General features: G+C 42.4%; 1 protein-coding gene across 1 annotated transcript in view; it reads left to right on the forward strand.

Annotated features, from left to right (window-relative positions):
* UNC80 (unc-80 homolog, NALCN channel complex subunit) overlaps positions 1-16971 on the forward strand; it is a 133878-nt gene that overhangs the window by 76294 nt on the left and 40613 nt on the right. The window contains exons 37-51 of the mRNA XM_060282245.1: positions 1572-1715; positions 3816-3916; positions 4691-4777; positions 5618-5801; positions 7053-7147; positions 8152-8241; positions 8580-8681; positions 9079-9259; positions 9588-9856; positions 10246-10380; positions 11338-11476; positions 13269-13365; positions 15089-15259; positions 15591-15683; positions 16679-16714. Coding sequence (XP_060138228.1) covers positions 1572-1715; positions 3816-3916; positions 4691-4777; positions 5618-5801; positions 7053-7147; positions 8152-8241; positions 8580-8681; positions 9079-9259; positions 9588-9856; positions 10246-10380; positions 11338-11476; positions 13269-13365; positions 15089-15259; positions 15591-15683; positions 16679-16714 — 1924 coding nt within the window. The remainder of the gene's footprint in view (positions 1-1571; positions 1716-3815; positions 3917-4690; positions 4778-5617; positions 5802-7052; positions 7148-8151; positions 8242-8579; positions 8682-9078; positions 9260-9587; positions 9857-10245; positions 10381-11337; positions 11477-13268; positions 13366-15088; positions 15260-15590; positions 15684-16678; positions 16715-16971) is intronic.

A 16971-nucleotide genomic window follows, 5' to 3' on the forward strand; every position in this document is an offset into this window, starting at 1 on the left:
TCTTGATGGAATGGCTGCTGTCAGGTGACAGTTGATGGGAGAGAAGAGCCTGGTGGAGCTGCTTTGTCTATTTGGCTTTGCTTATAGCTTGAATCAGGGATTTCATTTATTTTTATTTAATTTAAAACCCATTGTGTATTGTGATAACAGTCTCAGGGTGGCTTACATAAAATGTAGTACGGTATGTAATACGGCAGGAGGAATCAATATATTACATTACTCTCAACAGTCGGGGGGAAACTAAAATAATAAAAACAAACAAGCCCAAATATCCTGCAAATGCCAAAGCAAAAGAGTGATTCTTTAACTGGTGCCTAAGCCTCACAGGAGTCAGAACCAGCTGCATTTCAGAGGGAAGGGAATTCCATAATTGATGCACCATCACCGAGAAGGCCCTCCCTCAGTTTACTATGTAGTAGGGTATCTTACCATGAGGGCTTCTCTCATGGATCTTAACACAATGGCAGGTCTGTATAGCAGATCATGCTCCTCCAGGTATCTAAGGTACTGTATATAATTTCAGTTGAAGGAGTGACAAGCTTCAATTATATTTATGTATAACTAGCTGGCCCTGCCACGCGTTGCTGTGGCTTTTTGTGTTAAATGGACCTTTTTCTATTAAATGGACCTTCAGAGTCCTCCTTCAGAGTCCCCTCACCTTCAGAGTCCCCCTTCATTTTGCATATAATCATTCCCCCCAATACGCGTGTTCTGTAAAATTTTGCCCTGTCCCAACCCAGACTCCCCTACCCACGCATGTTATGTGAAACCCCCCTACCCCGCCCCGACACATTTATCTTACCCAAAGGCACAGCCCTGTAAAAGGCCCATATTTAGTTTGTTGTTGCCTGCTGCCCAGTCAGTTTTCCCGGCTGGGCAATGGTGCGGCCTAGTCAGTTTTCCCGGCTAGGCAATGGTGCGGCCTAGTCAGTTCTCCCGGCTGGGCAATGCTGCAGCCTTGTCAGTTTTCCCGGCTGGGCAATGGTGCGGCCTAGTCAGTTCTCTCAGCTGGGCAGTGCTGCAGCCTATTCAGTCTGCGGGGCAATGCTGGGCCTTGTTGCTGCAAAAGGCCTGTTTTCAGATGGTTACTGTGGAATTTTGCGATGTCACCGATTGTCTGCAGTCAATGGAGACGCTGCTTCTCCATTCTTTTCCCCAACATGCACTTTTGGGTGAGTTTTGTGTTCTGGAACACATTGTTTGTTTTACCTGGCGCAGGTGTGACATCTGTCTTAGGTAACTTTCTAAGGTCCTTTGGACATTCGCATGTGATGTTGTGTCCAAATTTCAGTGCTATTGGCCAAGCGGTTTCGGTGAAAAGTGGATTCCCACCCACATGCCCTTTTTACATTTTTTTAAAATATAGATTTATTACATATGTATGTGGGGGTTCTCCATGCTTTCAAACTCCCTTCTCCTTTTTGAATTAACTTGCAGTCAGCACTGGATTAGATTGCAGTTTAGGAATGTGTTTCTATTTCCATATTTGCAATGTTTTCTTATGGTAAGCAGACTCATTATTAAGGTGGACTCCATTTACACTACTGTGTATCTGTTTGGTTTTTTCCTAGATGAGGAACACACGACAGAGCACACACCAAATCATCATGTGCCCCAACCCCCACAGGCAGTCTTCCCGGCATGTATTTGTGCAGCTGTGCTCCCTATTGTCCACTTAATGGAAGACGGAGAAGTCCGGGAGGATGGAGTAGCAGGTGTTTTAAGGATTTTTCGAATAATTAAAATGAATGTGACAGTGCAGTAATTTGGGCTGTGCGATAAATTGCCATATGGTTGAATACCGGTATTGAAACAACATTGTGATAAGTGTTTCAACAAGGCAACATACTGGTGAACAAAAGGTGGAGACTTAACAGCTTCCCAGGGGGCACTTTGCAGATAATTTTCAGGCACCTTGTCTCCTGCTTTGTTTGCTCTCTCCCTCCTAACCAATAAGAAATGAAGACAAGCCCTCACACAAACCAGCAAACTCTTTTCAGCTTCACTGGTATCTTTACACTTAAAGGTAAAGGGACCCCTAACCATTAGGTCCAGTCGTGACCGACTCTGGGGTTGCGCGCTCATCTCGCATTATTGGCTGAGGGAGCCAGCGTATAGCTTCCAGGTCATGTGGCCAGCATGACTAAGCCGCTTCTGGTGAACCAGAGCAGCACACGGAAACGCTGTTTACCTTCCCGCTTGGAGCGGTACCTATTTATCTACTTGCACTTTGACGTGCTTTCGAACTGCTAGGTTGGCAAGAGCAGGGACCAAGCAATGGGAGCTGACCCCGTCACAGGGATTCGAACCGCCGACCTTCTGATCAGCAAGCCCTAGGCTCAGTGGTTTAACCACAGCGCCACCTGGGTCTTTACACTTAGAGCTCAGCTATTTTTTCAGAGCCTGCTAACAATCCAGGAGGAACCCCCCACAAAAAAACAAACAATTGAAAAGCTCTTCTTTCTTCCCTCACACTCACCCCCACCAGTGAAAAAAAAGAGGGGGAAGGGTTTTTTTTAAAAAAAAATATCTGGTTGTTGTTGTTGTTGTTGTTTAGTCGTGTCCGACTCTTCGTGACCCCATGGATCACAGCACAAATGTTGTTTTCCTCTAAGTAGCTTTCCTCTATATAAAAAAAGAAGGGGTGTTTTTTTAAGGAGACTATGCTCCTGCCCACCTAGCAGTTCAAAAGCACATCAAAGTGCAAGTAGATAAATAGGGACCGCTCCGGTGGGAAGGTAAACGGCGTTTCCGTGCGCTGCTCTGGTTCGCCAGAAGCAGCTTTGTCATGCTGGCCACATGACCCAGAAGCTGTCTGCGGACAAACGCTGGCTCCCTCGGCCTATAGAGCGAGATGAGCGCTGCAACCCCAGATTCGGACACGACTGGACCTGATGGTCAGGGGCCCCTTTACCTTTACCTTTATCTGAAAAGTAGGATTGCAGCCTAAAACTCTTAAAGCATTCACACTACTTTTCACACACTTAAAATCAGTATCTAGCTGGTAGAGAAATCCTTACCTTTCTGTTATAGGCAGAGGGGTTTGTTTTATTGCCTGAATTAGGTCAATTGATTTGTTGCATTCTACAAAATAATTGAAGCAATTTACAGAAATAAATTTTATATAATCCCATGGTTGGTTCCATAATGGATTGTTAGGACATAACATCCATTTAAGGTATCATTTTCTCATGTTGGAACTGGAACATGCATTTGCCTCCTTGATTCCTAGCACTTAGTGTGCTTTTGAAGTTTTTAGGACTACTGTTCCTGTATTCAAAAGTTTCCTATTTCCAGGTTCCATATTTCACTAAATAAGCAGCAATTAAGTAAAAGTAAAATATTGTAGAAGGATCATTGCCAAGACATCACTCTATAATGTATATAGTATTAGGCTGCAGTCCTCAGCACACTTACCTGGAAGTAAATTAAGTTATATTTAGTGGGACTTATTTCCAAGTAGACCTGTATAGAATTGCACTGTGAATGTGAAACTTCCACTTCAGGCTAGTTGTAGAATAGCAATGCCTCAGCTGTTCTAAAGAGCTCTATTGGGAAGCAACTTAAGTTTTGCATGGAAAGGTGAAAACGCAGTTGCCATCAGATGGCTCATAATTTAAAATAAACACAAAGAATTGGTTATGTGCAGAAGAGAGAAGTAAACTCAAAAATCAAGTTGATTTTAGACTCACGAGGCTAGGTGGGACCTGGCCTAGCTAAAAGAAATGTGAACCATTAGTTATTGCCCTGTGACATTTACGGTACTTTTTCCTGAAATGGGGCCCAAACTAGCCCTCTCCTTTTATCTTGTGCAGTGAGTGCCGTGGCTCAGCAAGTCCTGTGGAACTGTCTCATTGAAGATCCTTCTACAGTTCTTCGACATTTTCTGGAGAAACTTACGATCAGCAATCGACAGGTATAGGCTCTGTTTTCTAGTATATGATTAAAATTAATGTACCAGTGGAACTTCTTGTATGTCTTTATAATGTTATATTGTCTTTGGGTACATACGAAGATACCTTTGAAGCAAGGATGGCTGGGGAACTTCTGGGGAAAAAAATTATTGGTGAAACTCACAACTTTCAGGTTTATTTGAACATGTTAATGAAATATGGAGCTCAGTGGCTGTTTTATTGGCTATATGACCAATTTGAATGGTTAAACCCAGTGCTATTTTTCTAGAAAAAGAGGTGCTGGAACTAACCATGAACACCACCCTTGTTCTCTTAGAATGGCAATGGTGCCCACCTGAGAGGGGCCAGAACTGAGTTCTGGCTGGAAAAAAAGCCCTTGTCAAACCTCATATTCTGCCTTTTGAAAACATGTTTATCTTAGAGAAATGTTACCTTCATATGAAGTTTTTAACTTTTATATGTGTTGATACTAGTATCAAATTTATTTATTTATTTATTTATTTATGCATGCCCTGAACATTTTGAGACGAGAAGGCATCAGTAGATTTCATTCCAGGTTTTAGGGATTTTCAGTTTAGTTAACATGAAAGTGAATGACTGGGAAGCCAGTTCAGCTGGCAGTGGTGGAAGCCGGGTACAATAATTTATCCTAGTAGAAGCTGTGAAGTTAACCAATGCATTTGTGGACTGGATCCTTTTGATGAAAAGAGTAAAAGTGAGTTAAATTTTGAGAAGAAAGTATTATAGCTGAAAAGCAAATTCTGCTCTTATTCTAGGATGAGTTGATGTATATGCTAAGGAAACTTCTGCTCAACATTGGAGACTTCCCAGCCCAGACATCCCATATTCTGTTTAATTACTTGGTAAGCTGTTCTGAGTCCCATACAGAACCAAAACTGTAGCCATTATTTACACATTTCTCCAAAATATAAGCACTGGTCTGATTTGCACCTCCCTAAAACCAAGAAAAGACTTGCTGGGTGTTCCCAAAGTGTAATAAAGGCAAAATACAGTTGGCTGATATTGTGGTGTTGGTTCTGATGCCCATAGTCCTGTGACTAAGAAACAGAAATACAGGAATCAAAATAAAGTGGACCTGAAATAGGATTTAACATTACTGAGAGATGATCACTAAAGTTTCAAAAGTTAGTGAAAGAATAGGATCGCTGCCATTGCTAGTCAGACAAAGCCGCCTTCATAGCTACAGGAATCTCATTCATCATGCTAGGGGCAAGTTAGAACTCTTGACAGAATCACAGCATACAGAAAACTGGGATGGGAAAACTCAGTCAAGAGGTTCTTTCAAGCAGCAGCATGTGTTCCCTGAGGGGACTTCACATTTATTATTATTATTATTATTATTATTATTATTATTATTATGAAAATCCTCAGTTTACGAAAAGATAAAATAATAAAAATGAGAAAAATAATAAAACTGAGAAAACAAGTTAAAATACTAAAAGAGATAAAATTATCTCAGCTTTCTAAGCATCTGGTAGGCCTGCTATAAAATAATAATGTTTTACAGCAGGCACCAAGAAGAGTACAGTGAAGGGCCTGCTTGATCTCAATAGGCAGGGAGTTCCAAAGTGCAGTGCATTACACTTTGGAAGTGAGGATCTCTAGGGCAGGGCTAATATGTGCCTAAGTGATGCTCTTTGCAGAACTAAGCCAAATGCAGTCTGTATCTTTGTGATTCATAGGTGGGACTGATCATGTATTTTGTGCGCACGCCATGTGAATGGGGCATGGATGCCATTTCAGCGACTCTGACTTTCCTGTGGGAAGTTGTAGGATATGTAGAAGGACTATTCTTCAAGGATCTCAAACAGACTATGAAGAAGGAACAATGCGAAGTGAAGCTTCTGGTTACTGCCTCAATGCCTGGTATGGAATTCGCTATGTACAGACAGAATTTGCTTCTTATATTTACTTTTTGCTGCTGCAGCACTGCTGTGTCTGATTATTTTTGATGCTCTCATTTTAATTAAACATTTCAAAGTCAATTCTCTTAAAAAATTTCCAGTTTTAAAATTTAAAGTTGGGTTTTAAAATACAATTATTATTATTATTATTATTATTATTATTATTATTATTATTATTTTAAAAGCTAAACTAAACTAAATATGCCCCCACAAAGGACTTGGTAGATCAGTGATGGCCACCCTCTTTGGCTGATCAGGCCAGTTCCCCACACTCTTCCTACTCCACTGGGGGAATTGACCAGAGTCGGTGTATCAGCCATAACATTTGGAGAACTGGTATCCATCTGCAGAAACAACATTTTATTGCAATGTCCTGCATGACACACAGTGAGCCACAAAGACACACCAACCTTCAAAGCTTCAGGAAAGTGCCTTGAGCCCAAAGTAGCAATGTTGTGTGCTGGATTCCTGCCAGAAATAACCATGGGTTGCAATATATGTCCTTGCGAGTTCTGTGTTAGCCGCATCTGCTGCAGTGTGAACAACTGATCTAACAATCATCATTTTTAACAACCCCCCCCCCCGAGTTCTCAAATATTATTATTTTTCTTAAATAGTTTTCTTCAGAATCCCCTGAGGGTGCATAAAATATTAACCGTAAACACTTCCTAGCTGGTGATGTCTCTGAACAAAAGATTGCTGTCTGCACAATAGAGGCAGCATTGTGTAGTGATTGGATGAAGACTGAGGAGACTCATGTTCAAATTCACAGTTAGCCACGAAGCACACTGTGTGACATGGAGCCAATCACTCTCTCTGAGCCTGACCTACCTATAGAACCATAGAATTGTAGAGTTGGAAGAGACCCTGAGGGTCATCTAGTCGAACTCCCTGCAATGCAAGAATCGCAACTAAAGCATCTATATTTCACAGGGTTCTTGTGAGAATAACATGGGGGCATGTACAGTTCCATGGGTTCTGTGGAGGAAGGGCAGGATATAAATATAAACTGAAATATAGACACTGAACAGTGGCTTTGAAATAGTACTTTATTTTTTTCCCTTTTTCTAATAACCATGTAGGGTTAATATTTCCAGTAGTGTTGGTCTTTTGTAGTCTGGTATAGTATATTAGGACATTAAATTATACTAATTACATTGGACGTTGTATTATACTAATTATATTAAGACAATATTATATTATATTTTTGTAGGCACCAAGACCCTTGTAGTTCATGGGCAAAATGAATGTGATATCCCAACTCAGTTACCAGTCCATGAGGACACTCAGTTTGAAGCTCTGTTAAAGGTCTGAATACTATTTTATTAAAACAATTCAGAACAATGTTTTGATGCCTATATTTTCAAATCCACCAGTATAATGGAAGTAATGAAATATGAAGCTTCATTTTTCTGTGAGTGATTTGTCCCGGTATCTACTTAGATGTATAATCAGCAACTGTACATTGATTAGATCATCTTTATTTAATTTTAAAAGGGTTGGTTCAAACACTTACCAAATGAGACAATATTTATTTCGCATTAAATAAAGCCAGTCTGACCAATGTTGATATTAGACCAAATCACTTCCTCTCACAGAAAAATGAAGATTCATATTATTTTAGTTCTGAAATACTGGTGGGTTTGGTGGGAAACAGGAATTTTCTTGCCATAAATGGGCTATTATGGGGAGGGTAAGGAGGACAGTTCAGTTTATTTGTGATTTCCCCTTCCAATAGAACAAGGCCAGGGTTGGCTTGAGCATCAACACCTCTGCTATGGAAGAGTTCCCAATTACCCAGACCAGACTTGTAAAAGCATGAATTTCCTCCAGTATATGGGGCAAAGAAATACAATAAATAAAAGAAAATTGTATTCAACATTAACATGCCAACATGGCTGAAACCAGGCAGCTCTTATCCTAAGCAGAAGGAATTGTTTAAGGACATGAAGGGATTCCCAGCTACCACCCTACTTGTGCCTTATATCCACAAGGATGACCAATAATACTTGCAGGATTACATCAGTTAATATAACTTTTTTTAAAAGAATCTCCAGTACAGTATTTCAGATCAGAAGCAAATACTTTCATCCTCTTGAAAAACTATGCAGTTTTTAAAATCCCCCCTTTCTACAGGCAGTGGTTTATAGAGATGAGATGTAATCATAGTCCTGCAGGAGGAATTTAGAGTCTAAAATAGATAGATTTCTTGAATGAAAAAGTATTCTGGAACCCAAATAAGATATTTTAAATTATGTCCTATATGATTTGCTCAAAAGATAACAGCTGTTGCTTATTTCTTTCCATTTCAGGAGTGTTTGGAATTTTTTAACATATCTGAATCCCAATCTTCCAACTATTTCTTAATGGATAAACGATGGAATCTTATTCATTATAATAAGGTGAGATAATGTTTTGTGAGTTGATTTCATGTCATCATTGCTATTGACAACTGTGTTTTCCTATGTAGATTGCACCATCTTGGAAAAAGATGTGTTACAAGAAATATTTTGTCTTGCAGTTTTAAAATTTTGGAGTAAAAAGCATTCATCCAGTTTTAGAGTCAGAAGCAAGGATGATTCATCGGTGGTTTTTTTAAAGGCACAGACATCAGATGAAGAACCACAGATAGCACAGCATTTAGCTACTACTAAGGAACATTCATTATTACTGCTGCGATTAAAATTGCATTATTTTATTGGTAAAATATATTTCTTTTCTTTTTTTCATTCCACTTCAGACCTATGTCCGTGATATTTATCCATTTCGAAGATCAGTATCTCCCCAGTTGAATTTGGTACACATGAACCCAGAAAGGGGCCAAGAACTCATTCAGAAACAGGTATTCTGTCCCCCTGCCAATAGCTGTGCATCTATTATTACTGTACTTGCTTTAGTGTGGGTTATCTGTAGGAGGTTTAGTAGCGCGGTCATACCCCATTTATGTATCCCTCTGATGCCTTCAGTTTTATATTTTTTATATTTTATGTATCCCTCTGATGCCTTCAGTTTTATATGTTTATCTTTGTATTGAGAAATGTTTTTGTTTCTGACTATCGGTCGAATAAAGTATATTGTGGTACTTGCTTTAGGTTAGTGGAGCAAAGCATCTGTTAAATAGGTGTCAGATTCAAGACCTAATTGTGGGTGTTTTTTTGGACACTAGTGTTCCTGTGTCAATGTATGCATTTTATGTGTGCATACACAATTTCAGACTCTTTCTTTGGCTGTTTTACCAGGTGTTCACACGCAAGCTTGAAGAAGTGGGTAGGGTTCTGTTCCTCATTTCTCTGACCCAGAAGATCCCCGTTGCTCACAAGCAGTCTCATGTGTCTCTGTTGCAAGAAGACCTCCTCCGCTTGCCCTCTTTTCCTCGCAGCGCCATTGATGCTGAGTTCTCACTCTTCAGTGATCCACAAGGTACTACAAGGAGAAAGCCTTTGGCTGCAACTCCAGTAGCTCTGATTTGCTGACTGAGTAGACTAAAATGCCAATTGATAACATTAATATTTATTATAATATAACAAGGTTATTTTCAGATCAGAAAAATGTAAGATAAAGGTTCTAGTGGTGTGTTTGATTATATAATATGTAAACAAAGCAGCCACTACATTTCCCCACCTGCCGTCAGCATATCTGCAGAGGCGATGGCTCACAGTGGAGATTTTCCTTGGAACGTAAGGTATTTATTCATCTTTAAAGCAAGCTGCTGTGTTTGAAACTCATGTTGCTCACCTTGTTCTTATAGCTGGAAAGGAGCTATTTGGCCTTGACACCCTTCAGAAAAGCCTCTGGATTAAACTGCTGGAGGAGATGTTTCTCGGGATGCCTAGTGAATATCCCTGGGGGGATGAAATCATGCTCTTCCTCAATGTATTCAATGGAGCCCTGATCCTGCACCCTGAGGACAGTGCCCTCTTGAGGCAATATGCTGCCACTGTCATCAACACAGCTGTACATTTCAACCACCTCTTCTCTCTCAGTGGGTACCAGTGGATCCTCCCCACTATGCTCCAGGTGAGTCTCTCACCAGAGAGAAATGAACAGGCCTGAACTAGCCATGAAGTCAATTCTGCTACTGTGAAGGCTGGAAAGTCCTATTATCTTAAACTTGCCTTGGAGCTCCTTGATGTGGAGAGAGGGTGCTGATTTTGCTTCTTGCACTGGCCTTATCTGCTCCTTGCACATGGTCACTTCAGAACATAGCGTTTCAGTTCTTTCCTTCACATGATTTAAGGACACAAGCCACATTGTCGCTTTGTAGAGAAATATTAAATCCAAATTGTCCATCCATCTATCTAATGAACAGGAGGTACAGTGAAATGTGGAACTTTAGATTGTGACTTTGCAATGGGTCATCATGCCTACCAATCAAATAGTACCTTTAGTGTTTTCTCTCTGCCCAGGTATATGCTGACTACGAGAGCAACCCACAACTCCGTCAAGCAATTGAGTTTGCCTGCCGTCAATTTTACATTCTACATCGTAAGCCCTTTGTACTACAATTGTTTGCCAGTGTGGCTCCTCTCTTGGAGTTTCCTGTGAGTACAAATGGATTCCCAACAACTTTCCCCTCCCTCCAAGATTTTAAAGATGACTCATGGTGCACTCCCTTGCAAAACTCATCTCATTTTGTGGGAATGTCAAGCTTGCAAGCGCATGTTTCATTGTGGGGTGGGGTGGGGGGGAGGGGTGCCTGCTCCCCTATACAAATGCAGCACCTAATTCTAGGTGACAGGGCTGCCTCTTCCTGCTCAGTCTCCTGTTCGGTTGCTGCCACCTCCTGTTCAGCACCCCATATTGGCTGATCAAAGCACTCCCCAACTTCCATTGAGGCTCTCTGCAAAGCAGGATCTGGCATCCCTGTGTGGTGTAGTGGTTAAGAGCGGTAGACTCGTAATCTGGGGAACCGGGTTCGCGTCTCCACTCCTCCACATGCAGCTGCTGGGTGACCTTGGGCTAGCCACACTTCTCTGAAGTCTCTCAGCCCCACTCACCTCACAGAGTGTTTGTTGTGGGGGAGGAAGGGAAAGGAGATTGTTAGCCACTTTGAGACTCCTTCGGGTAGTGATAAAGCGGGATATCAAATCCAAACTCTTCTTCCTCTGAAATGGCTGAAGTTGGGGCGGAAAAGGTAATCTGCCCTTCACCAACCCAGGTTCCCACAGTTTAGCCATCTCTGTCTGTTCTTCGTCCTCCTCTGCTTGGGCCTACCAATCCCAGGCTGATCCTGACTGTGCTGTGGGGCTCATGGAACTGATTTCCTGATCATTCACAGGAAAGTGCAGATCAGTATCTCTCTCAGAAATTTAGACTACCTTGGAGGGATTTCCATTTTCCACATGTAACATACAACCACCCTGTAGTACTGGATTCAAGTTAGTAGAAATTATGTAAAACATGTCACTATATACATATGATGCTACTTACATCTGTAAGTGTAACAAAATGTAAATGGAACGTGGAAATCAGAATTACATTTATTTTTTTAAATACAGGATGCAACAAACAATGCGCCCAGCAAAGGTGTATCAGCTCAGTGCCTGTTTGATCTGCTGCAGTCCTTAGAAGGAGACACTCCTGACAATCTGGACATTCTGGAACTAGTGAAAGCAGAAAAGCCTCTAAAATCATTAGGTATTCCAAAGTTACTTTGAATTAGCTTTTTTAATGAAATAAATACGTCTTTTCTGTTAACCTTTGAACATACTTCAGCTTCAACTCTTATTATTTATTTAGGTTTAAAATGTCATTGTGTTCACCCCACTTTATCAGCATGGAGGACATTATTTATATAATTCTTTATAGATGGCCTTTTGGCAGTCCAAGGCAGTACACAAAATTGTTTACAAAACATTAAAAATACAATAGTTATTGTCAGCCATGATTTGTCCATCAATCCAACCTTTGTCTTGGACAGACTCCCAAGACCTGCCCATTGCAATACACACAAACTCTCCCACAATTACAAACACCTGCCTGTCCTCCTGAAGCACAGTGAAGCTTCTTTCAAGCCTCTACATTCTCAGCCGCCTGCCTCCTTAACTCTCTAACAGTAAGCATCATTGCCACAGTGGCACAGGTGATTTCATAGTCACCCCAGGAAAATGTTTTGTTCTGAGGGCCTACTCAGAGCAAGGCAGGAGCTGGATACAAGAGGTCTTGCTGTTATGTGGGCAGCAGCAGCAGGACTTGTTGGCAAGCAGTGGTGTGCCCAAGGGCTCAATATGCCACTGTGCCTGCCCACTTCCTGAGGCAGTTGCTTCAGTTTGCCTAGTGGAAGGGCTGACATTTTCCTTGTGAGAACTGTTGTTCAGCAGCTGAAATGCTTCTGACATGCACGGTTTCAGCTGCCATGACGATTCTGACTGACAAACCTTTTCCAAACTGTTTTGCACAGGGATGGAGAACTCGTGACCCTCCATATGTTGTTGGGCTCCAGCTGCTATCATGCCTGACCATTAGCACTGCTTGCTGGGGCTGATGGGAGAGTCCAACAATGTTTGAACGGGAGCCAGCTAACTTGCACCAAAGTGCAGAAGCCAAAATAGGACAACCCGGGATCCAATCAGAAGTCTGGATAGCTTCTGTAATTATGGGATGTCCTGCTCAAAGTAGGATAGTTGAGAAGTCTGGTGTCTAGGACAGCGTTTCTCAACCACTGTTCCGTGGCACACTTGTGTGCCGCGAGACGCTGGCTGGTGTGCCGCGACGTGCGGCGACTGGAAGGGCGATTTGCATTGTCACGTGCCTGGCGGCCGCCAATATACAGCACTGACCTGCCGGAAAGCAATATTTGGCAAGTGTTTCTTACAGTCATAATTATAATATAGGGCGGCACAGAGTTAAATTTTTTAACTTTTTTAATGGTGGTGTGCCTCGGGATTTTTTTCACGGAACAAGTGTGCCATGGCACAAAAAAGGTTGAGAAACACTGGTCTAGGAGCAGGCACTGTTAGCAGGAAGGAAGTGAGGATTTGTTTGCTCTCATGTCACTGCAGCAGCATCTTGCCTTGGCAGTGCTAAGGAGATTGCTATGGCCAAAAATCTGTTGTGATTGGGTGTATTTAATTTTGCTAAGTTATGTGCTAACTAACTAGCCAATACCAGCTGCAATATATTTAGGTTAATAACCAAACCTATTGCTAAAGTTCAGTGTAGGTCAGATTTACTCTTGTGCCATTATTCTTATCATAAAAAACACCTTCAGGGATAAATCCTATTATACAAATCAGGATCTGCAATAGAAAGAGAATTACTTGCCTAAGAAATCATAGCGAGCGGGTGGCTAAATCCACAGGAATATCGGATTACAGTTAGCTAATCAATTTACTGGGCTGCGGTTATCTGTTGAATAGATTTCTCCTCCTGATTGTGTCACCCCCATTTCCACAGAATTTATAATCTACTTCCTCCCACCCCTTTTCAGATTTCTGCTATGGCAACGAGGACCTGACTTTTTCCATCAGCGAGGCCATAAAGTTATGTGTAACAGTTGTTGCATATGCCCCTGAGTCATTCAGAAGGTAATCTATGTTTTGGAGTTGGAGTTTCTGAGTGCATTTGCAGATAAAACTATGATGGCATGAGCCTAGCAGAAAGAGATAGAGTGGTACCTTGGTTCCCAAACTTAATCCGTTCTGGAAGTCCATTCCAATACCAAAGCATTCCAAAACCAAGGCGTACTTTCCCATAGAAAGTAATGCAAAATGGATTAATCCATTCCAGACTTTCTTTTTTAAAAAAAACAACAACCCCTAAAACAGCAATTTAACATGACTTTTACTATCTAATGAGACCATTGATCCATAAAATGAAAGCAATAAACCAGGCTGCAATTTACTACCCAGTATCAAAAACTGCCAGTAATCTACCCATTGTCATTGGACGGATGAGGAGTGCATGCCAGGTGCATGAAAGGGGGGGAGAGAAAAGGGAGCAAAAGTTTTTTCTCTGAGGAGCCAATCGGGTTCTCTCTCTCTCCCCCCTCCTCAGCCAGCTCTTCTGGATCCCTCACACACACACTCAACTCCCCCTCCTCACCTACAGGGCTGGCACAAGCAGCCCCCGCCACTTGGGCACCTTCTCCTTGCTGCAGAACTCGTACTGCAGCAGCAGTGCCTGCATCCTGCCCATGCCATCTCACAGCCTGTGAGGTGAAGCAGTCACTGCTGGGGCTGAGCCACTCGCCGTTGCTCTGGGGCCTGGAGCGGTGGCCGTGGGTAACACCTGGTACCGAAGGAAGGAGTGGTTGATGCTGCAGTGGTGATGGTGGCGGAGGGACCCAGCGCTGGCGGTGGGGGGGGGGCGGTGGCAATGACATCTTTTGCCCGCTCACTTGCCGCCCAGTGCTGGGTCCCTCCGCCACCTTTGCCGGCACTACAGCATCAACCACTCCCACCTCCGATTCTGGGTGTTCCCTGCGGCCGCCGTGGCCCCAGCACTGAGTCAGGGAAGGCCAGGCCAGGCGGAAAGCGAGCAGGCAACAGAAGTGTGGCACTCAAAAAGGAAGTGCAACTCTCAGAACAGAGCATGTTTGGATCCAAGAAATGTTTGCAAATCAGAACACCTACTACCAGGTTTGCAGCGTACGAATTCCAAGTTGTTTGTAAACTAAGCTGTTCAATAACTGAAGTACCACTGTATGTCTCCCTTTTAAAAAAGTATAATATGGGCAAATTATGGCCCTGTTTATGATTTAAACCTTTTCCAAAGTTGCCTTTTAAAAAGGTTTTTAAATGGTGTGCATATTTCTAGGGAAGAGAAGAGCTGTTCGGGAGCTGGAGTTGTGCTTGCTTCTCAGACTGTCAGTTGCTTTGAAGACCATATGCCTAGGATTGCACATGTGCACTGCTAGCTTCACTTCAGTAAACATGCGCATAGCACCCAAAAATATGCACATGGCTCCTCTTGTTGGATCGTGAAATGTATTTTAGAGCTGTCATTTTACTCTTAGCACCTACCCTGATTGTTTCAAGTAGGCTGCCTGATTTTTAACAGTGCAGTGCATTTTTATTCAATTAAACATTCGTTTAGTAATTATTAATACTATAATAATAATTTCTTTAATTATTAAACTGTTAAACTCAAAATATTTCTCCAAGGAAGCTATCTAAGCCCATCAGTGCTGTGTGAAGAAGCAGGGAGCAAGTTATATGCCTGTTCAAAATATTAGAATTTTGTATGCTTGGGTGCACCTTTGGTTTGATTGATTTCATCCTGACATGACATGACATGACATGGGTTCAGTCTTCAGATGCTGATGGTCCTTGAAGCCCTGGTTCCCTGTTACCTGCAGAGGCTTAAGAGGCAAACTTCCCAATTGGAGACTGTGACTGCGGCTCGAGAGGAGATTGCTGCTACAGCTGCTCTTGCTACATCCTTACAAGCCCTCTTGTACAGCGTGGAAGTTCTTACCAGGTGAGCTGCTCCACTTCTGTGACTGTGACCATGGAGAACGTGGAAGTGAAGAACACAAGAACATTATTTCATGTTAGACCCTGTTGTAAAAGTTGATAGTGTTCTTTCATGAGGACTGATTTGAATTGTCAAATGAGAATTCAGATCAGCACAATCTTCAAATATGATTTTTTATTAGCAAAATCTGTTTAGGTGAGAAACTTGGGGTCAAAAGCAAATACTGGACCTTGATCACAGCATTTGGATGATAAAAAATCACATTTCTGTGGTAAATGCAAAAATTGTCACCAGGATATTAGTTTTTGACCCTGCCTTTTTTTCCATTAAACAGGCCAATGACTGCCCCTCAGATGAGTCGCTGTGATCAAGGCCATAAAGGAACCACTACTGCTAACCATACTATGTCGTCTGGAACTAATACTAGGTAATTAACTGGGGCTGTCCTATGACTTGCTAATCCAAGCTCCAGTTCCTAATGTTCCTGATGATATTGTATGCGTGTGCACATAGTTTCACGGGGAAACATGGAGTTTGGGACGATGGCTTTGGGAGAAGAACGAAAGAATTGCCTTGGTGGATTAAGCCAAAGGTCCATCTTTGCCAATATCTTTTGTTTCCAGCAGTAGCCTGCCCAATACTCACAGGAAACTTGCAAGCACAACATGAAAGAGAAGATAATAATATGTTGTTATCTGTTTACAGCATCTGGAGAGCAGAGCTAGAATGCATGTGGGTGTAGAGGAGGTTCCTTGTTTCCCCATGAAACTGTATACACACACAACATACACAGGGTCCAGTAATCCTACCCACCCCACGTCCCTCCCCATGGCAAGAGGGGATCTAAGTTCTACTGAGCAAGATGAACCTCAGGCTGGAGCTACAGGCAGAGGCAAGCCAATGTGTCTCTCCCCTTCTGCATTGAGCTGAAGACAGGAGGCTGAGTCATGTGGGCTTCCCTCTGTGCCTAAGGACATTCCAAGCTCAGAGCATCCATTGGGTGCAGATGCAATCTTCCATGCCTCTGCCACCCTCCTCTGCTCTTGGCTGAAGGCTGGCTGCTTTGCCTGAGCATGGTTCAGAAACAACCACTTCAGATGCTCAGAGCACCTGTTGGGCACTGAACCAAAGCAACCCAATACCTCTCCACCTGCCCCATCGCTTCTAAGGTGAAGGTTTGCCTCCGCACCTGATAGGGTATTCTGAGTTTAGAGCTTTAATAGATTGGAGTTCATGCACAGACAACTCCATTGAAGTGTTACACCCATGCATGGATGTCAAGTGGTGTCAGAAGCAGAATAACTGTGTTGGGAGGGAAGGCATGCTCACCACATGACGTGGGAGCACTGTCTGAAGGGGTCCAAAGTGTATTTCAGGTCCTCGGTCTTTTCCCTTATACCATTCTCCCGTATATTTTTCTAGATACCCAGATCAAGGAGCTAAACTGCACTTTATCAGGTACTGTAAGATTGCCACCCGGTCTCCTTAGCATTTCTGATCAACGCCTCTGCGGTTTTCTCTCTCCCTGGGTTCCAATGTCAACAATTTGCTACAAGGGGAAACCGACAATAGACCTTTTTATCTCTTTCTAGTCTTTCTAGCTGCTCACTCTTCATTTTCTGTCAATTGCCAAGCCATGATTTTCATGGGTAGATCCCTACCTGTTCAAAAGGAGGAGTTTGTTACAATCTTTTATTTTATCAGTGCATTTTCTC

This window comes from Zootoca vivipara, chromosome 1 (genome assembly GCF_963506605.1).
Source record: "Zootoca vivipara chromosome 1, rZooViv1.1, whole genome shotgun sequence".
NCBI classification, from domain to species: domain Eukaryota; kingdom Metazoa; phylum Chordata; class Lepidosauria; order Squamata; family Lacertidae; genus Zootoca; species Zootoca vivipara.